We start from the raw sequence: 27,068 nt of genomic DNA on the forward strand, positions 1-27,068 counted from the left end.
TGGCAAAGCTGGATACGATTTTTTTTTTTTTTTATTTGCTTTTAATTCTTTCTCTCAGCGAGCTGTCAGTTTGAGTGACAGGTGGCAGAACATTTCAGGCTGTGTGTCTCGTCGCTCGGGCGTGAGGCTGTCAAGAAGCTGGAGAAGAGATTCTGTTGCTACTGCTGCGCTCCCAAGTGGTTTGCTGCTGTCGGCCTGTCTTGAAAGTGCTCTTGTGGGGGGCCAGGGAAGGGAAAAGAGGACAGGGGGGAGTGCAGTTTCTTCGGAGGTCCTAGTGGACATCTCTCCTTGCATGGTGTCTCGAGGAGTTTACACCATTTCGTCTAAAAATAAATAAATTTAAAATAAAAAATGGAAATGTCACGGCTCGCTACTTCTCTCCAACAATTGGAATCTGGGCCACTGCTTTTATTATTTCTTTCTCCTTTCACACGTGGCCAAAGGGGCCTACTGTGGTTTAGGTTTTAAAGCAGAGTTTTTTGTACAATATGGTTTCAGCCAGACTAGGGTTTTAAAATTATTGTTTTAGGTCGGTTTGTGTTTCAAATTTCAAATCAACAGGATGTAACAGACCAAAACATGTTTTTTCTTTTATAATGCTTCTAATCTTCTGACAAAATGGCTGACCTGTTTGGGAGCTTGGTGCATGGGTCCTTGAGACTCTTGTGCATACTGTCACGATAAACAAGTGTACTTTTGTTCAATGAAGCCTATTGTGTAGAATTTTTATTTGTTTTTTTAATCTATATCTCTTTTTGGAGTCATTGATTGTTGACAGACCCCAAATGGTGTTAATGGTGGGGCAAATGACGATGTTCTGCTCGACCCGAGTAATCTTTAATGCCCCAAGCCCTGCTGCTTGTGTAATTATTCTTCAAGCGATAATTATTGATTTTCAACGACTTCAACAGGCATTTGTTTGAATTCCTTCACCCGTGCTGTTGTGTTTTGGTTGAAATAACGTTTTTTCCCCTTCACACAGGTACTTTATCGACCGGCACACAGACCTGGAGAGGCAATTCAACATTAATGTTGATGACGGCAAGATCACACTGGCCAAACCGCTGGACCGAGAGACTGATATGTGGCACAACATTACTGTCACTGCTACTGAAGTCCGTAAGTGTGTTATTGAGAATCATCGCTATCAGATATAATTTAAACTCCGAGTCAAAATCATGCTTTTTCCTGCCCCCCAAACCCACCCCACACACACACACACACACACACACACACACCTGTATCGGTGTTCTCCATCAAATGAACCAACACAAAATAAATTGGATTGAAGTCCAAACCTCTTTTGAGTTATTTTTTTCCTCTGTGGCTTCACCGTTAGCTCTTTTTATAGTACATTTTTAACAAGTTGGCACGTTAAAGTATAACAGTCGGGCAAACATGGATTTTCTTGCCTTTTTCAGACAGAACATTAAGTGTACATTTCTTTCAGCTTTTGAGGTCATATCGGATGTGAGACAATGGTTATATGAAAGAGTGGTCCCCCTCATGATACGTGCACAGTCCATTGCACGACCAAGCTTGTAACATGGATGTGCTTGTGTCATGAATTGATTTTTATCCTTATGAAAAATCTGAATTCCAGTCAATGCATGCCCCCATGACCTCCCATGTTATCCTTAAATAATGTTTTAAGGCCTCAAATATTCTGAAAAAGGAATTTGAAAGTATATAAACCATGTTATTCATATACTAGTACAAGCACTTACCATGGGGGCTGAAGTCTAGAGACGTAACGGAAGTGCAATCCAGCTTAGAGAGAATGGGCAGCCATACATACTAGCAGTGCAACGGTTTGCGGTTCAAAGCCGAACCGTACGGTTCGCCCTGTACGGTTCAATACGCCTTTATGAACCGCGCCTTTTCGGTTTTGCAATTAATTTATTCCGAACGCTTGTGGAATGAATTGGTCAAGCTCTGTGTGCCTGTGTGTGACATGAAGCACCGCTGTGGAGAAATTCCCGCCCCGCAAGTAAATGTCCGATCGCTGTCAAACACCTGTGTAAAAGAAGCCGAGTAACGCCCTCTCTCGCGTACGAGTGAAGTGAAAGTGAAACAAGAAAGAAAACAAATAGCTATGGCGAGCGGAGGAGTGGAGAGACCGAATTTTGAGGAAGCTCCAGCTTCTTTCAAATCTGCGGTGTGGCAACATTTCGGTTTCCCCATGGACTACAATGCGGAGTGAGAGAAAACATTGAAAAAAAAAAAAACAACAATTTGCCAGCATTGCTCAGCGCTTGTTCCCTATTCTAATGGCAACACTTTTATAACATGACTCTGGCACCTCAGCTGGCATCACCCACAGATATCAATTTCTCAGAGCAGGACAATCCCGAAGATGACACCAGTGAAAACACACGGCGGGCTTCGTTAATTTATTTGCAACGCTTGACCCGCGTTACATTGTTCCCTCGCGTACATATTCCTCCAACAACGTAATCCCCGACATTTAAGAAATGGCACGCAAAGCCATCGAAGATGATTTTGCTAAAGCACATAGTTTCGCCCTGACCACTGATATAGTTGGACGTCCCGTGCTACAGAGTGCTACTACCTAACTGTGACGGTCCACTATAATTCATACCTGTCAAGTTGTACGGTCTCGGCGTAATTTGTACAAGTGAGCACTGATTTTTAAATGTGTACGCCGTACGTTACGTTCAAAATCTGTACGTTTTTCGTGCATTGTTTTTTTTATTTTCATCCGTTCGGATTTGGTCACCGTTTCGGCAACGAGACAATGTGCGTTAATACGTATGACGCGAGAAAAGTCAGAGACACGGAGAGGGAAGAGTGTTTGAGACACTGTAGCAAACACGATGCTAAGCTAGGTGGCTCCAATATTTCCTGACTGTAGCCGACAGCCTACAACCTACGCTTAGATATCTCGTGCATATAGAACTACATGCGAAATGACAGACTCGCTAGCGTTAGTAAACGGCCGCCATTTTAGAGCAGTAAACTTCTCAGAAAGGCTCTGTTGCAGTGAACCTTCCTAGCAAACCTAAGTAACTTTTTATCTAAAATACTCCTAAATCGGCAAAATCTTGATTTGAGTCTGTCTTTAAGGGATGAAATAGTTTTAAAATGTTCACGTGTCGAAAGTAGACAGAAGGGAACTAATGCAAAATCGGGAGCAATTTTATCAACTTTAACGGTTGATTCACAACATTAAATTACTTCCAAACATAGCAAAGGTTACTATGTTTTTGTTTTTTGTTTTTTTTAATGAAAAAAAACATGAAAGGTATCACCAGTTACTTTGCCAAGTAACTTTTTTACTACTGTGTGTGTATAACAGTAGTCAGTCACTACACTAGCCAAAGAGCTAAGAGGCATTTTAACAGTCGAAAATGTTTACATTTTAAATATGTATTTCATTTTTTTAAAAAGCAAAATAAAGGCAGTTTAAAAAAAAAAAAATGCAAAACGCAAACCGAAACTGAACCGAAACCATGATTCCAAAACCGAGGTTCAAACCGAACCGTGGGCTAACTGAACCGTTGCACCCCTAATAAGTACGCCGTAATATTAAAATAGAGGACAGCATAACATGAACAAAATAATATTTCTGGCTTAAGTAAACTAAAGGACATAGTTAATGTTCACTTGTAAGCACAAATGATTCGGATGCACTTCGATACAAATTCCATCACAGGAGACAACAAGGATGAGCAGCTGGTTGTTAGATGGTTTATTCTGTTAATGCGAGATTCTCGTATGTCCATAAGCGGGACGCTGAGACACTTGGGGAGACAAAGCAAAGAGAAAGCTCGCATGCCACTCGGCAGGATGCCGCACGGACACGCCAAGTGATAGAGAGGCTTTTCTACATTATACCGGAACGTTTAAAACTTGCTTGCATTTTCTCTCGTGATGATGTCCTACCGTGAAAATATTGCATCACCAATATTCCACCTCTGTTGGAAAAAAAGGCTAAACTTTGACGTTGATCGGAAGTGTCGTGTTAAAATGTTTCTTTGTTTGTTTTTAAGCCCCTATTGTCTTCCTAGAAAATATCCACATATACTAATTATGTGCCGCTAGTTATTTTTTATTGAAAAACTTGCGAATGGTGCAAATATTAATTTTCTGTCTGGTATCTGTTGAGTTCAGGTCACTGTTAAACGTCTTAAAATAAAATGCTAATGGGTGGCATGTAGCGTTGGCTTTAAGCGACACTAGGTAACTTTTCAACCTTTGTAAAACATTTTCATAACATTGTGATAATATGTCGACTGACAACTAATTGAATGACTCTTTTTAATATTTCGAGGGGGTAAGTATCGCTTTCACCAGCACTAATTAACTTTGAGGAGAGCGACAGGAACCCTGCCACACACACACACACAAAAAAAAAACTGCAAATGTGCTAAATGCTTTACGACATACAGTGGGGATAACAAGTATTTGATGCACTGCCAATTTTGCTGGTTTTCCCACTTGCAAAGCATGTAGAGGTCTGTAATTTATATCATAAGTTCTCTTCAACTGTGAGGGACGGAATCTAATACAAAAAAAACAGAAAATCACGTTGTATGATTTTTAAATAATAAATCTGCATTTAATTGCATGAAATAAGTATTTGATACATCACAAAAACTGAACTTAATATTTGGTACAGAAACCTTTTTTTGCTATTACAGATACCAAACGTTTCCTGTAGTCCTTGACAAGGTCTGCACACACTGCAGCAGGGATTTTGGCCCACTCCTCCATGCAGATCTTCTCCAGAGCCTTCAGGTTTCGGGGCTGCTGCCGGGCAACACGGACTTTCAGCTCCCTCCATAGATTTTCTATCGGGTTCAGATCCGGTAACTGGCTAGGCCACTCCAGGACCTTAAGATGCTTCTTACGGAGCCACTCTTTAGTTGCCTTGGCTGTGTGCTTTGGGTCGTCGTCATGCTGGAAGACCCAGCCACGACCCATCTTCAGGGCTCTCACTGAAGGAAGGAGGTTGTCAGCCAAGATCTGGCGATACATAGCCCCATCCATCCTTCCCTCAATACGGTGCAGTCGTCCTGTACCCTTGGCAGAGAAGCAGCCCCAAAAAATGATGTTTCCTCCTCCATGTTTCACGGTTGGGATGGTGTTCTTGGGGTTGTACTCATCCTTCTTTTTCCTCCAAACACGACGAGCCGAGTTTAGACCAAAAAGTTCAATTTTGGTCTCATCCGACCACATGACCTTCTCCCATTGCTCCTCTGGATCATCCAGATGGTCAGTGGCAAACTTCAGACTTGTCTGGACATGCAGTGGCTTCAGCAGCGGGACCTTGCATGCGCTGTAGGATTTTAATCCATGACCGCGTAATGTGTTTCCGATGGTTTTCTTCGAGACTGTGGTTCCAGCTCTCTTCAGGTCATTGACCAGGTCCTGCCGTGTAGTTCTGGGCTTATCCCTCACCTTGCTCATGATCAGTGGTGCCCCACGAGGTGAGATCTTGCATGGAACCCCAGAACGAGGCAGACTGACCGTCAACTTTAACTTCTTCCATTTTCTAATAATCGCTCCAACAGTTGTTACCTTCTCACCAAGCTGCTTGCTTATTTTCCTGTAGCCCATCCCAGCCTTGTGCAGGTCTATTATTTTATCCCTGATGTCCTTACACAGCTCTTTGGTCTTGGCCATTGTGGAGAGGTTGGAGTTTGTTTGTTTGAGCATGTGAACAGGTGTCTTCTATACAGGTAACAAGTTCAAAACAGGTGCAGTTACTTCCGGTAATGAGTGGAGAACAGGAGGGGTTCTTAAAAAAAGAACTAAGAGCCGAAACATTTACTAGTTGGTAATGTATCAAATACTTATTTCATGCAGTTAAATACAAATTTATTATTTAAAAATTATACAATGTGATTTTCTGGATTTTTGTATTAGATTCCGTCCCTCACAGTTGAAGAGAACTTATGATACAAATTACAGACCTCTACATGGCTTGCAAGTGGGAAAACCAGCAAAATTGGCAGTGTATCAAATACTTGTTCTCTCCACTGTACGTCACTTCCCCCTTTCATCATTCATTATAAAGACGGACGTTGATGTGAACGCTTTCCCGCGAATTCTGCAGAGATGGCAGAGCAACAAATGAGAAAATTGTCTGAGGAGGAAAAAAAAGAGAGGCTATCAGGATATACAGAATAAACATTGGCCCGGCTTTCACTTGCTGGCGTGACGCAGCAAAGTCACAGCTGATAGCTGGATAAACAAAGGAATGACCTGCAGTGGAGTTCGGAAACATCTACAACTACCTCATAAAGTCACCCAGTAAGTTGACCTTTATCATTTACGTGGAATATTTACTTTGTGGAACTGAGAAAATTGGTAGTATATACGTTACCGGATATTCGCCTCCAAGCTTTATTTAGCCGTCAACACGTCACGGCAAATAAAAAACAATTCCCACCAGGCCAATAATATACCGATTGACTCATCAGAGCAGTTCACGGCAAAAGAAAAAAAACGCTTTGCGAGTTGGCGGTTAAGGTAAAAATAACCATTGCCTAGTCTATTGAATCGTAGCAGCTAATTGGGGCAAAAAATAATCGATTAAACTCACCAGTAATAAAATGTCGCCTGCAAACGTAAATGTGCTTGTATTTAGGTTCCCACGGGCGAAAATAGTCCACAGAACTGTCTTCTTTTACTGTTCCTCGATTAATTGCGCTCAGCCATTTGTTACTCCTTTTTTTCCTCACGTGGAAGAATGAAGAACTTCAAATGCAGCTCCGAACGCTTCCTTGTGTGACAACCTGCAACACGGCAACTTTTAGCCATTCCGACGGAAAAAAGACGGCAAATAAAACAAGTTCAATGCGTTTCTATTATAAGTGACTGGTCTTTTACCCCATTGTCAATATGGCGACGCTTTGTTGTGGCTGGTGACGTCATTAAATGCCCGGATGTCCGACTGCATCTCATGGATTCATTACCTGATTACTATTCATCCTTCATACAGCCGCTGGAAACAAAATTGTTAATTCATGGAGATTGATTTTTGATTGATTGATGACACTGCGTGGGCGTGCGCTGGTCCTCATGGGAAACGCAGTCTTCCTTAAAGCGCCTATGACAGCAAAAATCATGTTTTTTTTTTTTCATATTTTCCGCGGTATTTTATGCTTCTGAATGAAATGGACCACTTGAATGTGTGTGGAAGCGATCGCTATATCTATTTAGTTTTTTTAAACCCGTGCCATGAAAATGAGTGACTTCCGGCTCCAGTCTCGAGTTGAGAAAGAGGGCGCTGTGACATGTATGGCAGAAGGAGTCCTCTCACTATCCAGCCGTACTGTTGTATGAGAAGGACTAAGGATTCAGCTGATTTTGCGGATTAATACGTATATTTTTCGCATCACGCCAGCCAAACAGCTGCAGAAAAAATTTGCCGCACCAGGTAGAGGCGTGAGCCTTTTTGGGGTTTCAAAAGGTTCCCATTCAACGGTAGATATTGGCCAAAACAAGCCCTACTATTGTTGGACTTACGAGGAAGTGAGTAAACATCGTGTTTTGTATTATGTCAAATGCTGGGATCATTTTAATACGTAGGTTGCTTGCATTTTGTGGCTGAAATGCTCCTTCTCCATTCGGCCGAAGACACCGGCGGCTTGTCGCACATTCCCCCGCCGGGAGAGCACTAAACTCGGTGTATTGCCCTCTACATGTGCCCGGTGGTCTGTCAAATTTCCCACCCGATCAGAAATTGCAACTTTGTGTTAAAAATAGCCGCGAATACAGCGATTACAAAGTAAACACTACAAACTGTCTTTAAATAAAGTACTACTTACTTAAGTTTCTTCATGGATGGGCAGGTAGAAAAGATCTCCTAAGACATTCTGTCTGTCATGTTAGCTGCACAACAACTGCACGCTGCTGTTTGTTTACATCGTCGCCGTATAGTTAAGCATGATTTTTCATCATATTCATGTAGACCATGGGGCAGCTACGCGTCCCTCCGACATCGGCCAGTTTGTCCGGCAGTACTCTCCAGCTGCTTCCCCGGCGAGCTCTCCTGTCCGTAGTAACAGGCGAACGAGCTGTAACTTGCTCTCTGTCGGGCGGGTTGCCGATCGGCGAAGACAATCGACAACCCCGCGGCAGTGTGACATGATCCGGGCTAATTTTGTGTGATTTTTCGCTCGGAAAAGTGGAAATAAGACTTTGAGACGTCACTCGTTTTGGGTTAGCATGTTGGCTATCTGTCACACCTCTTGGTTTTTTTACATTCTCCGAAGCCGGGGGTCAGGGAAATGTCAAAAGCCTTACTAACTAAGGCGGCATAATATAGAGTTCTGGAGGTGAAGTCTACAGTTTTGACCATTTTGGAGTAATTTTGCCATGTTGTACTGAATAAATGCATTTTTAGTATTTTTATATTCCATTTAGCACAAGACTGTAATATGTCATGACCATACCATTTATTTACCAATTGGAAAAAAATCGATAAAAAAATACCGTAATTTCCCAAATATAACGCGCACCTTTTTTTCCCAAAATGTACTCATAAAATCATGGGTGCCCGTTATTCACGGGTACAGGGACGGAGACAGAAAAAAATTAATCATGATTCATGTTCCATTGTAAGCATGGACCAGCACAATATTACCTAATCCGAATGTCAGTGATATAATAATCAAGTTTCATGTGGTAAATAATTGTTTTCATTATATTTTTCACATCTAATAACATTTTTAAAAAATTTTGTACTATTCGTTTATTATTTACCGGTCCATTTTTCTTACCTTATCGTTGCAACATACCGACACTTGGCAATGTTGTCTTGAAGAGAACATATACCGCGATCCATTTCGTATAAATGTTGACTGTGTGGTGAGCTAGAACAGGAGTCTGAGGAAGAGTGTCGAACCACTGAGCCAAACTGTGTTGTTTTATTTACATTGAAACTTACAAAGTAACAACGTACGTCTTGAACGCAAATCGCGGGACATTTGTTTACTTCCGCCTGTTCCCTTAACTAAACTTTTCTCCCCGGGAACTACACAACTTGCCAACATAAGTTCCGCTGGTGAATTCTGTTAAAACTTGCTACAACTCCTTAGTTTGTGAAAATTATTATCGTATACTGTGAGCAATTTTACCACAGAAAATTCATATTCTATTTTTTAAAAAATATATATTTGACAAAAGGATTAAAAAATGTTGCAACCGCTTACTTTATAAAAGTTGGAGACATGAGATTCATATTTATTGGTGCTAAAATTGGGGTGCGCTTTATACACGGGTACAAGAATTTTCCCTAGATTTTACAGGTAAAGTTGGGGTGCGGGTTATACACTAGTGCGCGTTATATTCGGGAAATTACGGTATCATTTAAAAATATTGGAGTAAAGAGACTGAAACACTAACATTTTGCGGCTCTGTTCGTCGCATTTTCCTCGTTATCAATAAATTCCCCCTCAATGGGCTGCATACTAAATCAGATGAAACCATTCTCCCGCTGATGTCATCCACCTGTTGGGGACGCTAGAGCCCTATAATGGTAGGCGTGGCTAGATGGCGGATTAAGACACTAATTTCTCGTCATCTGCGCTTTGCCAAATTGTTGTTTATAGTCAAATCGTCTAAAAATATTATTTTAATTCACATAATAATGCTATTTAAGACTTTTTTTTATCCTGTCGTACGCACTTTAACACAAAACACTACCGCATTCGTCCACCGGCATCGCTAATATTGACCAAAACTGAAAAGCTACCAAGTGTTGTTTTAAAGACATACACCGTATCCCTTTATCTTTAAAAATTAAAAATATTTGTTCACATTTCATCTTCAAAAGGTAACAGCACTAAACTATTGACGGTAAACAACTGCACATTCTGACACATTTCAGGATTGAAGTATTTTTTCCAACTGATGGCGTTCCTAGTAACTTGAAATAAATGGACACCTAAAAAACTCTAACTCCCCGAGTCTTTCCATTAGAATTGCATTATGTTTTTCTGTGCATTTGGTCCATTGTAATGTAAGGATGAGAAAGGTAAATTGTAAAGAAAGGCTCAAGTGAAGTGCGACAGTGATGGATGGATTAAGGGCACGGACGAACAGCCCTTTCTAGAACCCCAATCCTACTTGTGACTCTTCCCCCCTACAGCACCACTCAGGGAATAGAATGCGATTAGTCATACGGCATCTCTACGGGCAGCTCTGTTCTGGCTAGAAGACACAAGCGAATAAATGCCGACTCTACCGTTACGCCTCAGATGTGCCAATTTGGTGTTAAAGTGGTTAATGGTGTCCCCTAAATGGAGGAAAATTGAAATGTACTACTACTATTTCTACTACCCATCTACCTTCTATGTTTAGCCCCTTTCACTCAAAGCTGCCGCATTACCCACCTCTCTTCCCCCCAGTGGCATTAATCCCTGCAAACTTCCAATGAGATGTTGTTGTGAGCCACCGATATCTTCAGCCCGCAGTCACTTAGCCAGCAGGCAAGCTCGACGCCTGCCAGACGAGACCACGACAACAGCGGTGGCGGCTTATCAGAACAAGACGTTCAATTCCTCACGCCGGCGGGACAAACCTTCCTGAGAAAAAAGCATTGCGACAACTTTCATTTAGTCTGGCAATTAACGTGCACCTCCTTTGATTAAGCGCGAGGAGGTGGAGACAGACAAGTTACAAGCGGTGTAAATTTCTGTTCCAGTAGCTTTAAGGGCTACATTAAGCTTTATCGCGACATACAGCCCCCCTGAAACAATCTGTATGCAAATAAAAGCCTTGCGTACGGGCTAAAGCTGTTTGTAGCTCTGCCGGCAAAGATTTTCCACCTCGTCAGTAAGTTTTTTTCTGCTTTGCAGATGTTCTTTAATCTGTAAGGCGTGTCAGTTGAAAAAAAATGTGTTTACTTGATATGTGTTAATGTCCTTGTCCAAACTGACTAGTGAGCTGTTTTAATTCAATCAAAACTCAGCAAATGAGAGTGCTTTAATGAATCCATGGCTTAAATGCTAATTGTTCTTGGTACAGTGTTCAATGTTAACCTAATGCACAGTACTGGGAAAAAAATAGTGAACCATCGCCATTTGACTTACCTTTCATTCATTCATTCATTCATTTGTTTATTTCAGGCCATGATTTTCCTTGTCAAGACAGCAAGTATATACAGCTCATATAAACATATAACAAAAAGAGCAGCAGAATTAAGTGGCATAGCAACATCAACTACATGCCTGAAAAGGAGTGGGAAGAAGAAAATTTATTTAATCCCACCCCTATTCTCAGCTAATTAGGAACAAAAAAATCTTGCTACTTCCTTCCAAAAATGTAGGCAACCAAAATCAGTTCAAACAGATATGTACAATTTCATTTTTGTAACAAATGTTGTCCCTTGACATGAAGTTACCACAGGTAACACCCAAAGCAAAAAACAATTTCATACCAACATGGTAATGAAAGTAAAACCATACCAACTATGGTAAAGGCCACAAACACAGGACAAACAAATTATAAATGGCAACAATAACTATACCAACAATGGTAACGGGCAATATACCAGAAATGGTAAGAAACAACCAGTACTCATACCAAGACAACTTATTGATGTAATTAAGATCTTATATCAGTATACTGTGACCAGACCATAAGTTTGTATAACCGTTTAAATCTGTAGATAGCTTGGCATCGCTTGTGTTGCATTCCCAAATTATTCCAAAGTTTCACTCCACACACAGACACACAAAAACTTTTACGAGTTGTTCGAATTTTTGGTATTTTAAAGTCTCCATATCTTCTCAAGTTATGAGTTATCTCTCTCATTGTAAAAAAAAGTTTTGCAATTTAATTGGTAATAATTTATTGAATGCTTTATAGAGGATTATTGAGGTATTATACTTTACAAGATCGTTAAATTTTATCAGCTTTGAGTAAATAAACAAATTATGTGTGTGCTCCAGAAACCTGACCTTATGGATGATTCGCACAGCCCGTTTCTGTAAGGTGACTAAAGGATTTATCGTGCTTTGATAGGTGTTTCCCCAGACTTCAACACAATATGAGAAGTATGGAAGAACCAAAGAGCAGTATAAAGTGCGGAGTGCGTTCTCGTCAAGGAATTGTTTAGCTTTGTTTATAATTGAGAGACTCTTGGAAATTTTTGTTTTTATATGTCTGATGTGGGGTTTCCATGTCAGTTTACTGTCAATTTTGACACCTAAAAATGTATTCACATCTACATTTGCAATTTGGATACCATCAATAATTAAATGCAAATCAGAATTAGTTTTAACGCTACCAAACATCATAGCTTTGGTTTTACTCAAATTTAACGACAATTTATTTATATCCATCTATTTTTTAATTGTAATTGGCTCCTTGTTCACGACCTTTATCAACTCATTATAATTATTACTACTATAGAATACATTGGTGTCATCTGCAAAATGAATGGATTTTAGGGATTGAGATGCATCAAAAATATCATTTATGTATAGATTTAAAAGTTTTGGCCCCAACACAGACCCCTGAGGAACACCACAAGCAATACCAAGTTGTTTTGATGTATACTGTCCCATTTTGACATACTGCACCCTTTCGCTTAAATAACCTTTTAACCAATCCCCTGCAATCCCGCGGATTCCATATTTTTCCAGTTTATGAATTAGAATTTGGTGATTGATTGTATCAAATGACTTTTTAAGATCACAGAAAATAGCAATTGCATATTTTTTTTGATCCAGGGCATTTGTGATTTCTTCAATAGCTTCAATCATAGCCATAGAAGTTGTTCTTCCAGTTCTAAAGCCATACTGGCATTCATTTATTATGTTATGTTTCTCAACAAATTTATCTAGACGAGAATTAAAAAAGTTTTTCAAGAATTTTAGAGAACTGAGGCAACAGAGATATTGGTCTGTAATTGATAAAACTATATTTATCGCCACTTTTAAATAACGGTATCACTTTTGCAATTTTCATTTGTTCAGGAAAACACCCAGATTGAAATGATAAGTTGAAGATATAAGTTAATGGTTTTGCGATATTAAAGATGACTCTCTTAACCAACGTCATGTCAATGTCGTGACAATCAGTAGATCGCTTACTTTTACACTTGAGGACAGTATTTATCACTTCCTGCTCGTCTGTTGCTGAGAGGAAGAATGAGTATAAATTTGGTACAATTTTTACGCATCCTTCACCTCCTCCATGATCCGGAATATCAAAAGCCAACTCTGGGCCAATATTTACAAAAGAATCATTGAAACTATTTACTATATTGTTCATATTATGTTGTTTGCCATTTTTGCCAATAAAATAATCCGGATATGATGATTTAGTAGGACCTTTCCTAATTAAATTATTGAGCACATCCCATGCACCTTTCGTACTCTTTTTTTAATAGCTATTCTTAGCGTTCTTCATGGGTTACGGGTGATAGTATAGCAAAGGCCTAACTCCCGTCTTTCAAAAGTCCCAGAAGTGTTTGCAAAAATCTGCCGATTTTAGTCACTATGTCCAGCTATTCTGGTTTCAGGAAGGAGCAGTTTACATTGACACTATTTTAAACTGCCCAAATTCTGGTTAAAATCGTCTATCATGAAAATTGCATGAGGGGGAGTGATGTTTTTTTTTTTTTTTTGGTACCACAATAGTAGTAATCTAGAAAAAAATGATGGGGTGAGGTCCACTTGTATTTCTGGGATCTTCTCGGAATCTTTACACAGTAGCCACATTGGGGTTCCTTAATATAGAGAACACATATTGCCCAGATACCCCAAATATGGGCTTCCCAAATGTTGAAACCAAAACATGGCGGAGCCCTGACGAGTAAAAACTTAGCTTCAAATTTATTTATTTATTTTCATTTATTTATTTATTTTTGTTTATTAACAACAACACGACAGAATAAACAACAATACCAACACAAAAATACACAGAAAATAATCAATCATATGACCAAAAAACAAAAGAATACAAACACAAATATGCCAGGGGGTATAAAAATACCAAACATTACACATCAGAGAAGAAAAAAAGAATGAATAATACTATAAGCAACTATTCACAAAACAGTCGCAGCTTTTCACAAATATCAATTATTTCTTTCCGCTTTCCTATTCTTTGATTTTTTAAAACATTTATGTAGCATACCGTTTCATTGTGGAAGTGAGAAAAAGATGGTAACAGCTTGCTGAACTTACATTTGTGGATGTAGAATTTCGACAACAAAAGAAGTAGATTAATAATAAAAATATCTTCATTCCTGATTTTTTTATAAAAACAAAAAATGACATTTTCCCATTTTAACTTGAAGTCCACATGTAGATTCCTGTCAGCAAACTTACAAAATCTTTCCAAAATTTGTTGGAAAAAGAGCAAGTCCAAAAAAGGTGCTGAACTGTCTCTGGATGATCTCCACAGAACGAACAGTTCGTGTCAATGTCCTCTTGACTTAGCTTCAAATGGGAGCAGACGAACACTATGGGTGACATCACCAGTACTATGTCCAGTTCTTCTTTACAGGATAGAACCACAGTTTAAAAAAAAAAAAAAATACTGTTCTGAAGGTTAGGTTTAGCTAAGATGCATAACTGCTTGAGAATTCATGTTCTGAAGTTTAGGATAACAGATGGGGCAAGGACACTGCAAGAATGTAAAGTCTTGTGTTTTAAACTAGAGTGTGAGGATTTCTCTGCTCTGTCATTCTCATTAGCTGAGTTCCCATTATTTATTTATTTATTCTTTAAATACAAGTGATATTTCAAAAATGTCATCAGAGAATAACTGCAACTGGTTTTCCGAAAGAGCCTCAACATCTCAGAGTTTCATCCTGTGAGATTTCACTGAAGGAAGATGAATACACAAAACATTTTGCGTACGAAGAAATTATCATGTGACTGTGTCATGTCTTAGGGCATTAACATTTGAAAAAAATGTTTCCATTGTGTTCTAGTAACATATAGTGGTACCTACGCTAAATTCTTAAGAAGTACTGCTGGCACAATTTCACATAGGAATTACACAACAACAACAGCACAAATATAAATACAAATTGAAATAATAATTATATGATGATAATAATAATGTAGCGAATCGGGTTCTAATGTGGCGGTTGTGTTTTGCATGCTGTTCCTGAACACACCATGTGACTGACAAGAGAGCGAGAGGTGCGGGAGAGTGGGAGGTTTTTGCTTTTTTTCATGTTGTTGTTGGCGTCAGCTTCTGCGGACAGTAGCCATGTTGTGTTGCAAAAGTTCTGAAACAAAGGATTAAAAATCTGACGAAGCTGCTGACTTCCTTGCCGATGTTTCATTGAGTCAATAATAATAAATCGGAAATAAATAAAGCGTTCATTGTCACCTTAATTTATAGAGACTGTCAAATGGAGGTCTGAGGAGACCGGCCATATTGTCGAGCCAGTTCGCTCATATCTTTCTATCATTTCCTTCTTAATGTCAATGGCAAATGTCAAATTTTTTCACTGCCTGCACTAACCTTGTTGGGACCCATGATGATTTCTCTCACAAGAAACTCCGCCGTGCGTCCGCCTTGCGGGAAAACACTAAAATTGTGATACTGTCATAAATCATCGTATTTCGAGCATGTTGTCATGTCGAGACAAATGAGTCAAATTTTACGTCAGATGTCGAAATGATGGTATGCCGATGCGAGCGTATGTCGAGGTTCTACTGTATTTGGAACCCGAAACGTCTGAAAAATCTCTTGAAAGTGCATGATTAATTTTACACGATATTAACACGCCCGTCTCATCAGACCGTTGGACATGGTTCCAGAAATCTATTTGCTTTGTTGACATTAGGGCTGTAGCTATCGAATATTTTAGTAATCGAGTAATCGACTGAAAAAATAAAACACGGATAAAACAAATATATTTTTAGGTGAAGAGCAATTATAAATATACATGAGAAAACAAGACATTTCATCTAATCTTGAACCATTTTCAGTCAATCAGTGTCTTTATTTTCGATGTATATTGTTGAAAACAGCCAACAATTGCATCTCAAACTGTAACTAGAATTTAAAAAAAGACTAATTCACTGCTTTCACTCAAAAAACTTTTAGATCTTATTAATATATATATATATATATATATATATATATATATATATATATATATATAATATATATATATATATATATATATATATATATATATATATATATATATATATATATATATATATATATATATATATATATATATATACACGTAAATATATCTTACCTAAAAATGCCGGCACGCTTGATAACACACATCACTTAAAAGTTAGGATTTTTTCCCACATGTTTCAATTGAATTTCTATTGGTGTCAAGCCATTTTTAAGTTCTAGTTAAGTTTTAAGTTAGTCTATACTGATTTGGAGTCTTTGCAGTGTTCAAAATAAATGTATGATACAGGCTGTATTGGAGCACATTAGGGACCAGTGCTACTTGGTGTTTTATCCAGCAATGACTACTGAGCTAAAATTGATAGTTAGCATTATTAAGTTTTTATTTTACACCCTCATCACTCCACAACGCTATGTTATGTTAAAGCCTGTATGTAAGACACGGTAGCCACGCATCGACAGTGGTCATAATTAATAGAAACCTAGCCCTCCGCAGGGCTAACGTTACGTGAGCTAGTAGTGACAGTAACGTTAATCTTATTTATTAGCGCTTAGCGCTCTTTATTAGCGCTTAGCACTATACTGCTTTAAGATGGCGGCTGTTAACTAACACTGGCCAAACGCGGCCGAGTCTGTCATTTCACATCTAGTTCAACATACATGTGATCTCTATGAGACACAGCAGACGCTACCTGCTACCAATGTAGCATCGTGCGGGCTAGTATTTAACAACGTCGGCCTTGTTTGTTTCGGCTTTCGGCTGCAGTAAGGTTTTTTTTTTCTTTTTTTTTTTTTCCTTCTTCCTCTCCGCACGTGACATCAGCGCGTTGTCCCACATTAAAAGTAGTCCGAGCAAAATGTGGTGCTTAGAGCTGTCAAAATAAACGATTACTCGAGGTGAATAAAATTACTCGGATCAGTTTTTAAACTCGAGTTACTCGAGTTGCTCGAGTATTCGTTTCAGCTCTAGTTGACATGTCTTCGCAAACTGTTTGCGGGCTTTCTTGTGTACCGTCTTCAGAAGAAGCTTCCTCCTGGGGTGACAGCCTTGCACACCAATTTGATGTAGAGTACGGCGTATGGTCTGAGCACTAACAGGCTGACCTCCCACCTCTGCAATCTCTGCAGCAATGCCTACAGCACTCCTGTAATGAGTCAAAGTTTAATTTTGTCAGTGTTGTCCCATGAAAAGATCTACTTAAATATATGCAGAAATGTGAGGGGTGTACTCACTTTTGTGATGCACTGTACATAACCCAAAAAGTGACACCAGATCTCAATTATTAATTGATACTATTATTTTTGAAATATGAATCTTTTTTTTCTAATATAATTTTTTAATAAATTAACCAAATTCCCAGTCAAAATGGATTGGACGTCTAGCATCGTCAATGGCGGCTAATGAATTCAATGAGTGCCTTTATAAAGCTTTAAACCCAAATGTTTTAGACATAAGGGACGTAAGTGAGATAAATAGGGGGTTTACAAAATCAACATAGAATTGTGTCTTTTGTATTATTTTTTTTGCATCACTGAAAGGGAGATTGATGCTGCATATCATGCGTCCCTTCTTTCAGCTCCGGAAATGAAGGGAGGATTATGAACAGAAAAACAAAGGAAATTAAAACTATGTCATGTAATGTACAGTTTCTGGCATTTTCATGCACCTGCTGCTTTGTTTTGTATTTTAGTACCAAAATCTTCTGTCTTCTATCCATCTGTCTCCTAGGTAACCACAGTCAGATATCTCGAGCGGTGGTGGCGATCCGGGTCATGGACATAAACGACAATGCCCCAGAGTTTGCTACAGAGTATGAAGCCTTCTTGTGTGAAAATGGAAAACCCGGACAGGTAAGGGAAAAGTATAAAAAAGACACTCGTTCATCAAAGCATCCATCCACCACTCGCTTTTCTCCCCTTTAATGATTAGTCGTGGTGAGTTATGGCCTTAATTATTTCGCTGGGAAGCCTCCCAGGTCGAGGATCGGGTACTGGGAAAAGAAGGAGGAGGGAGCATAGTCGTCAAGATTGATCAACGCATGGTCATTCGAGAATGTCTTTCATGTGGACCCACCAGATGGCACAATACATCGCCCTGCCAAGAGTATCAGATTGGTGCTTAGCATTCCCCTACCTGTCTTCTCATCAATAGACCTTATTCAGGGTAGCTACATGTGTCGGATTCACTTTTATTGGACGGAGGTGAAAAATAGCCCAAACTATCCCGAGGGCCCTCAAATTCTAATTCCCAATCAATCCGACTGTGCGATAAGAACACTGATGACAGATAAGCAGATAGAGCTGAGATGCTTGAGCTGGACCGGAAAGAACCTTGATGATAAGAATCCAAATCTCCGAGTGGTGAACAGCAAATATTTCATCACATGCGATTACTATCTATCCTTTTTTTCTATCCTAACACAGGTGATCCAAACGGTCAGTGCCGTCGATAGGGATGATCCAATCCAGGGCCACTACTTTGAGTACCGTCTGGTGCCCGAGATGCTCAACAATCCCAACTTCACAATTAAGAACAATCAAGGTGAGCAATTGAAAACTAAACATGAATACATTATAGTACATTGGGATCCTTTGACTTAAAAATGGTTCCCTGGGAAATCATTGAAACGCTGCAAACTAAAAAATGTAACTGTGTCATGCATTAGCCACTATTTGTAACAATGCAGCTCAGTTTTTGGCATCGGATTATCAGAGATGTTTATACTGTGCTTTTGTTGAGTAATTATTGCACTTGTCAACAGTTTGCACAACCTAAAATTAGGACGAACAAGTGCTGTTTTTGGCATCCCTTCTACTTTTCGTTTTAGTCATAGTCTTTTGTAAAAAAATACTTATTAGTCTCATATTTAAGTCATTTCTAAATGTGTTCATCTCATTTTCGTTAACGAATACTCAGACAAATTTTGTCTAGCTTTAGTCGTGAAATACCCAAAATGTTATTGTCTGCAAAATTAACAAGTTTAATCCAAAAATGAAAAATAAATAAAGGCTTCCAATAATTTGTGACAAAGATTAACAGGCGAACACATTTTGTAGCATCTGCAAGGACAACGCCAACTCTGTGATGATAATATACAGTGGGGCAAATAAGTATTTAGTCAACCACTAATTGTGCAAGTTCTCCCCCTTGAAAATATTAGAGGCCTGTAATTGTCAACATGTGCAAACCTCAACCATGAGAGACAGAATGTGGAAAAAAAAACAGAACATCACATAGTTTGATTTTTAAAGAATTTATTTGCAAATCATGGTGGAAAATAGATATTTGGTCAATACCAAAAGTTCATCTCAATACTTTGTAATGTAACCTTTGTTGGCAATAACGGAGGCCAAATGTTTTCTGTAACTCTTCACAAGCTTTTCACACACTGTTGCTGGTATTCTGCCCCATTCCTCCATGCAGATCTCCTCTAGAGCAGTGATGTTTTGGGGCTGCCATTGGGCAACACGGACTTTCAACTCCTTTTTTTTCTATGGGGTTGAGATCTGGAGACTGGCTAGGCCTCTCCAGGACCTTGAAATGCTTCTTACGAAGCCACCCCTTTGTTGCCCTGGCTGTGTGTTTGGGACAGGGGTCGCGTTAACCGAATATTTTCCGTCGTTGACCGTTTTTTTAAAACGGTCACGGAAAAAACTGAAGTCCATCCGTCATTTTGACAGGTTGCAATTCACAACCCAGACCACAGGGTGGCGAGTGATCATATTAATTAGCTATTGTCTCTCTTAATGCATGACGTCGTTGGCTATTCTGTCAGAATATTGTAGCGTCACCGGGGTCTGGCGGCGGGACCGTGATTGACACATCAACGCGAGGTTCTTATTGATGCACCCGGTGTGCCAGGTAAGATGCATTTAATATATATTTAGAAGATTTGGGGCTGACAACCACAATTAAGATCATTGTGTGACGTTGGTGATTGGGGTCTATATAGTTGCCTTCTTTTTCTTTGGGGGCGTAGGCGCACTATCCTATTCCCCTCACTATCCACTCGCGGGGGCCTGCGCTTGTCATTGACGTTCCTTATTCTCGCTATATGAATATACAACTTTAGCATTTGTTAATAATACGCTCTGTGTGTAGTATCATCCATCGATTTTCCTTTTTAAATGAGCACTTTTAAGCGAACGCAAGAAGTAACAACAGGAACATTTTTAAACAGGCATTTCACGGGAGAGCATTTCGACTCTTTGGCCAATCACGGGAGAGCATTTCGACTCTTCGGCCAATCATATAGCGAGAGCGAGTGGATAGTAAGCAGAGTAAAAAGAGGGAGAAAAATACCACGACTTCCGTGTCTAATTTTTCGCCGCCAAGCAAGCGGTACAATATTAATTAAAAATGAATGAAAACTAAATACTATTGAATATGTCATCATTATCATTTTAAAAATTTAAGTGACGGGTAAAAATAGATTATGACCGGATTTTTATGACCCTGTCAGTCAAAATGACAGACAACGAAAATGTCTAGCGCAACCTCTGGTTTGGGATCATTGTCATGCTGAAAGACCCAGCCACGTCTCATCTTCAATGCCTTGCTGATGGAAGGAGCATTTCACTCAAAATCTCTCGATACATGGCCCCACTCTTTCTTTCCTTTACACACTGGCCCATTTGCAGAAAAACAGCCCCAAAGCATTATGTTTACACACCCATGCTTCACAGTGTGTATGGTGTTCTTCGGATGCAATTCAGTATTCTTTCTCCTCCAAACAAGAGAACCTGTTTTTCTACCAAAAAGTTCTATTTTGGTTTCATCTGACCATAACACATTCTCCCAGTCCTCTTCTGGATCATCCAAATGCTCTCTAGCGAACCGCAGACGGGCCTGGACGTGTACTGGCTTCAGCAGGGGGACACCTCTGGCAGTGCAGGATTTGAGTCCCTGGCGGCGCATTGTGTTATTGATAGTAGCTTTTGTTACTGTGGTCCCAGCTCTCTGTAGGTCATTCACTAGGGCCCCCCGTGTGGTTCTGGGATTTTTGCTCACCGTTCTTGTTATCATTTTTCACGCCACAGGGTGAGATCTTGCATGGAGCCCCAGATCGAGGGAGATTATCAGTGGTCTTCCATGTCTTCCATTTTCTAATAATTGCTCCCACAGTTGATTTCTTTACACAACGTGTTTTACCTATTGCAGATTCAGTCTTCCCAGCCTGGTGCAGGTCTACAATTTTGTCTCTGGTGTCCTACGACACCTCTTTGGCCTTGGCCATAGTGGAGTTTGGAGTGGGACTGACTGAGGGTTGTGGACAGGTGTCTTTTATACCGATAATGAGTTAAAACAGGTGCCATTAATACAGGTAACGAGTGGAGCCTCATTAGACCTCGTTAGAAGAAGTTAGACCTCTTTGACAGCCAGAAATCTTGCTTCTTTGTAGGTGACCAAATACTTATTTTCCACTTTAATTTGGAAATAAATTCTTTTAAAATCAAACAATGTGATTTTCTGTTTTTTTTCCACATTCTGTCTCTCATGGTTGAGGTTTACCCATGTTGACAATTAAAGGCCTCTCTAATCTTCTCAATTAGGAGAACTTGCAAAATTGGTGGTTGACTAAATACTTATTTGCCACACTGTACACTCAGCAGGAAAACAGTATATTATTTACAATTAATTATACCCAGGGCTGTCAACAGACTTGCAGGGACCCGGGGACAAGAGACCATTATAGGGCCACCCACCCCAACCCTGGCACCGGCTTGTCACGACAACATACGCAGTACTTTTAACGCTTTGCAAGCAATGACAGTGTAAATTTTCAAATGATTTAATTTGAGATGGACAGTTTAAATTTAACACACCGTAATGTGATGTAACACAATGTAAACAAACATTGTCCATCTATTGTCCCATGTAGGCTACATTACAATACAACTGAGTGTGCTATGCCTGCCTGCTAAGCAACAAAACAGTCTAACTAAACATCCTGTGCCTGCCCCTCCACATCCCTGGGGTTATCAAGCCCTCAAACAGTGATGCACCTAGATTTTTTTTGACAGCAAAGTCATTCATAACATCAGTGAAATCCAGTTTTTTAGCAAGCTCACGCTTAATGAAGAGCATGGCTTGGTTGTTAAGCCTGCCCTGTGGTATGGTGGAGCGTAGGTAGTTTTTAATTTTTTTCATTTTTTTTTACTGAAGGCTATCTCTCCTCCAGCTACAGTCACTGGCAATAATGCGTTATATTGCTGCCTCTATTCTGAGCGACCAATAATAGGATTTTGAGCACAGATAACACTGCTTCTGTTCTCGCTCAATTTCTCCGCTCCTGCGCTCGTCAGTTTTTTTTCTCTGCGCGCTCAGTTGAGCACACGCTACTAATGTGTCACGAAGCCAACCAATCAGAGAGCTAGCAGAGGGCAAACAGCCAACCAGTGTACTTCCGTACATGACATGTCTTGTCATACCGCAGCTCAATAGGCTACTACGTACGTAGTGTAGCCTTGTGTGTGTCAGAGCGGGGTCAAACCATTCTCTGCTAAGACATAGGGGGTGGGGGCGTTGTACAAAAAAGGAAAAAATATATATTTGAAATATTTAATATGTTAAAGTTTTAAAGCATATATCAAGTAGAACATAATATTTAATCAGACAATGCTTTAAATTAAAAAGAAATGTGAATGTAAAATAATTTAAGGGTCATTCAGGGGCCCCTATGGTCCTGAGGCCTGGAAAAACCTACCCGGTTGCCCCCCCCCCCCTTGATTACATCCTCCTGGATAGTTTGACACTCGCCACGCTAAATGCTAATACCGACAAGAACGTGAATGCTATGCTAACGCTCCGAGTTACGTCGAGTGTGTGATGATCACTCAGCACAAACCTTTAAAGGCCAAAGCAATATTGCATATTCTCTCTTGCCAAAAAAAAAAAAAAAAATGTTCCATGCGTTTCAGAACAAGAAAGTAAAGCCTGAAGAGGACACCGACGAATGAGGATGGGTGCAGCACGTTACATGAGTGACACACCCAAACACCGCTACAATGCAGGCTAACACACATAAAAAAAAAAAAAAAAAATTTTTTTAAAGTCACACATTTGACAGAAGTTATGGCGCATTTTTGTCTCATCGTCAAACAAAAACGGTCATTCGTCACGTTATGTTTTCTTCCAAGACACGTTTTTAGCATGTTATCGTCTCGTCATCGTCAACAAAAAAATTGTTCGTCGACAAAATATTTTTGTTATTATCTTTGTTGACGAAAACAACAATGAGTGGTAACCCTCCTAAAAAGTAATGGCAGTGGTTTTGGCATCATCTTGAAAGCACAAAATTACAAACAATTTTTTTGAAGAATACATATGTCATGATTCACTGTTTGCTGAAATCTCTGGTCAAAAAGATAAAGTTATCACACATTACACAGCAATTCCCAAAGAAAGTAAATGTTGAATACAATGAAACTGTCGCTTCACCCCCGCACGACCCAAAAAAAAGCACCACACGAGCACAGTATTAATAATTTGATAATTCATGCCAATCAATCCAAAATCTGTGCAACTTTAAAAACAGTAACATTGTAGTTTGACACCATGAATTGTGCTGAAGTTTAGAACCCACTTTACAGACGTCGGACACCAGCACACTGTGAGCGAAGGTAAACAAAACAAGATCCAAATGGGATCTTCCTGCTTAGTTTTGCCGCTCAATGTAGGGTGACTTCCTGGCTGTAAAGTGCCAGATGTTGCCATGTTTATCTACACAATACGCTCATTGCTTTTTTTTGTTTGTTTGTATAATCTACTCTTTTTTTCCCGTTTATACCAGTCCAAAGTAGCGGCGAAAAAGCTGTGTTTACTGTTACGTGTAGTGTTTTCAGCTCAGGGCAAAAATCTATTGATATGGTAGCAGCCTTCTTTGTGGACATACAGGCTCCAAGCTAATATATTGTAGCCCGCCTCTGACGGCTCAAAAAGGGCATCAAAACCAGGCCGTATTGATGAGGGGGAAAAAAAAAAAAACTATTTCTGTTTTAGTCTCTACCTCCTTTAAAATATAACAAACCAAAAAAGTTAAGAATAATAATAAAAAAAGTGTTGTTTATCTTAGTTTGGTGATGGCAAATATTCTAAATAACAAGGACGCTTCTAAATTGCTAATCCTACTGCTAAAGACTTTTATTACTTCACCGTGCTTATTTATTGCTACTGTTATTATTTTTTTAGATTGACGAGTTTAACCTTTTAACCTTTTATATGGCAAGTGACTATTTTTGATAGTTTAACAAAACAAAACAAAACAAAACAAAAAAACAATAAAATAAAAAAAACACATTTTGGGTCACTGCAACATGACCCAAAATGTGCTGTCCACAAATGTGCACACTAGGTCTCAATTATGATAATATTATTTTAGTTTCCGTATTGGCCAATATAAGACGGTGTTTTTTGCATTGAAATAAGACTGAAAAAGTGGGGGTCGACGTTATACCCATTCACAATGCTAGATGGCGCCAGATATCATTGCCACGATGTTCTGTCATGACAGATCTCAGCTACTCAATTTAACCAGTTTGCATTATTTTATTGCAATGTTTTTCCTTATTCAGATTTCTTTCAAGACTACAGTTACAGTTAGACTTCACTTTGATGGTAAATGCAGTTATTGCAATTTTGTTGTTTTATCGCAATAGATTGGTTTATTTACATTTCAAAAACCAGAAGCCATTCATTCATAAATGTGATTGCACTTTAGTTTACATATTTAAATGTTCAGATATTAAGATTTGAATGAGGCAAAATAACATGCTTTTTCTCTCAAATATATTGTTATAATCATTTGTTTCAGATGTTCTGTAATTATTTTCTGTATAAAAATTAATTTGGTGATCAAAAAGTCTTTCAAACTTGAGTCTTGAAAAAGAGGGGGTCGTCTTATAATCAGGGCCGTCTTATATCCGGGCCAGTATGGTATTAAACATTATTTTTAAATAATGTTTTACTTATATTAATTACCAAAAGAAATACACTCTGGTTATGGCCCTCAGTAACACTCTAAAGTTGATAAATCATAAATAACGTTAATAAAAAATAACTTTTTAAAAACATTGGAATTTTTTCGAAATAAAAAAATTATAATGAATAAATGATAATAATATAATAATTGCAGTTTTATCCTTTTTATTCCTATTTAAATCATTTTAATAAATACAATCAAATAAATATAAGAATTTTTAGTTTGTCCAACTCATTGTCTGCCACTGACAATGAGAAATGTCCAATTCCTTTAAACTTGGAGGACTGTGGGCAAATGCTCATGTTGCCAAACACTTCCAGTCAAAATACATTAGACGTCTACCATCATCAATGGCAGCCAATGAGTTAAATGAGTGCCCTATAAAAGGTTAATTATTACGAAAAATAGTTTTCGATTTAAGTCTGTGTATAATCTTAAAAGTGTCCATGGCACCGTCAATTTCTCAGGTCACCACGAGGATCGCCCTGCCTCTACTTCTTGTTACAGCACCTGAGGCGTTTAGCACTCAGGTGATGGAGAAGCTGTAGAAGAACTCAGTGGGTGTCATTTTTCATTTGTTGCCTAAAATTTTGTTTGTTTTTCCACAACTGTTCTGCTCCAAGCCTGAAAATCATGCTGAAGGTTTTCTTATGATATTTTAGTTTAGCTTTGTGATATGGGGTTTTAATTTTATAAAAACCTGACTCTGACCTGATACTTGTAAAAAAAAAAAATAAAACATGTCGGTGGCATCACCGTGTACAGTATATTGAGCGATTTGATCAATGGATGCACTGCAGGCATTTGAGTCTTCACTTACAGTATGTTGCTGTATATCGCTATTTCTAAAATGATAAAAAGACTGAGTCAAGGACAATGTGGGTTGCGACAGAAAGAGAACGTGGGCTACAAGGAAAAATAACGAAGAGATACTTCAATGAACCAAGCGCCAGGGGTGAAAGTAGGCCGGAATGATCCGGTACCTTGCTTTGTTCCCGAAAATATGACGGCAACTGTAAAATCCACATTATAAAAAACTTGCCAGGCTGCCACACACACATCTTCAAGAAGAAAAAAAATCTACTTAAGTCAGATTTATATACACAAATACTAAAAACAAGCTTAATAAAGTGCTTGTGTGGTAATCCGTTTCCACCGATATTCATTATTTATTTATTCGACAGACTTCTGTACACTGGCTCAGTCTCAGTGTATCTAACGGGTCGCATTGATGTGAGCATACACGCAGCAAACCTCCCTGTACTCAGTTGCCCACTCAAGTGGCTGACAGACTGACATGTGTTCAGCATGGATAGTTAGCTCAGATTGGTTCAAATCCATTTGTTTTCTGGAAAAACAAAAAAGAAAAAATAAATAAATAAACCAGAGAGGTAACTGACAGTTTGTTGAATTAATGTGATTAAAAAAGGGGACAATCCATTGAAAATTGATCAGATCTTGAAGAGAAAGGAATTTTCAGGTTCAGAAAATCTTTCGTGTTAATGTTCACATTTGTACCTGTTTTTGCTCATTTACCGTATTGGCCCGAATATAAGACGGTGTTTTTTGCATTGAAATAAGACTGAAAAAGTGGGAGTCGTCTTATATTCGGGGTCTAGACATTATACCCATTCACGAAGCTAGATGGCACCAGATATCATTGAAGCGAATGCTGAACTTGAGGAGTATTGTTCTGTCATGACAGATCTCAGCTACTCTCAAGTTTAACCAGTTTGCATTATTGTATTTCAATGTTCTTCCTTATTCAGATTTGTTTCAAGACTACAGCTACAGTTAGACCTCACTTTGATTGTACTGTAATTATTTTCTGAATAAAAATTAATTTGGTGTTCAAAAAGTCTTTTTTCAAACTTGAGTCTTGAAAAAGAGGGGGTTGTCTTATAATTAGGGCCGTCTTATATTCGGGCCAATATGGTATGTTAGGCTACTTATTTATTTCCTTATAATTATTAAAAAAAAAAAGTC

The 27,068-nt window shown here is 38.9% G+C and overlaps 1 protein-coding gene across 4 annotated transcripts in view; it reads left to right on the forward strand.

The window, feature by feature from the left end:
- cdh8 (cadherin 8) overlaps positions 1–27,068 on the forward strand; it is a 331,679-nt gene that overhangs the window by 290,733 nt on the left and 13,878 nt on the right. For 2 of the 4 annotated variants that reach the window (XM_057840449.1, XM_057840441.1), the window contains exons 8-10: positions 983–1,119; positions 17,831–17,952; positions 18,526–18,643. In XM_057840449.1, coding sequence (XP_057696432.1) covers positions 983–1,119; positions 17,831–17,952; positions 18,526–18,643 — 377 coding nt within the window. Of the gene's footprint in view, positions 1–982; positions 1,120–9,700; positions 10,810–17,830; positions 17,953–18,525; positions 18,644–23,022; positions 26,560–27,068 lie in introns of those variants that run through there. The other 2 variants (XM_057840457.1, XM_057840466.1) reach the window with 2 other exon arrangements.

The sequence above is a fragment of the Corythoichthys intestinalis genome, chromosome 1 (genome assembly GCF_030265065.1).
Source record: "Corythoichthys intestinalis isolate RoL2023-P3 chromosome 1, ASM3026506v1, whole genome shotgun sequence".
In the NCBI taxonomy this organism is placed as follows: Eukaryota; Metazoa; Chordata; class Actinopteri; order Syngnathiformes; family Syngnathidae; genus Corythoichthys; species Corythoichthys intestinalis.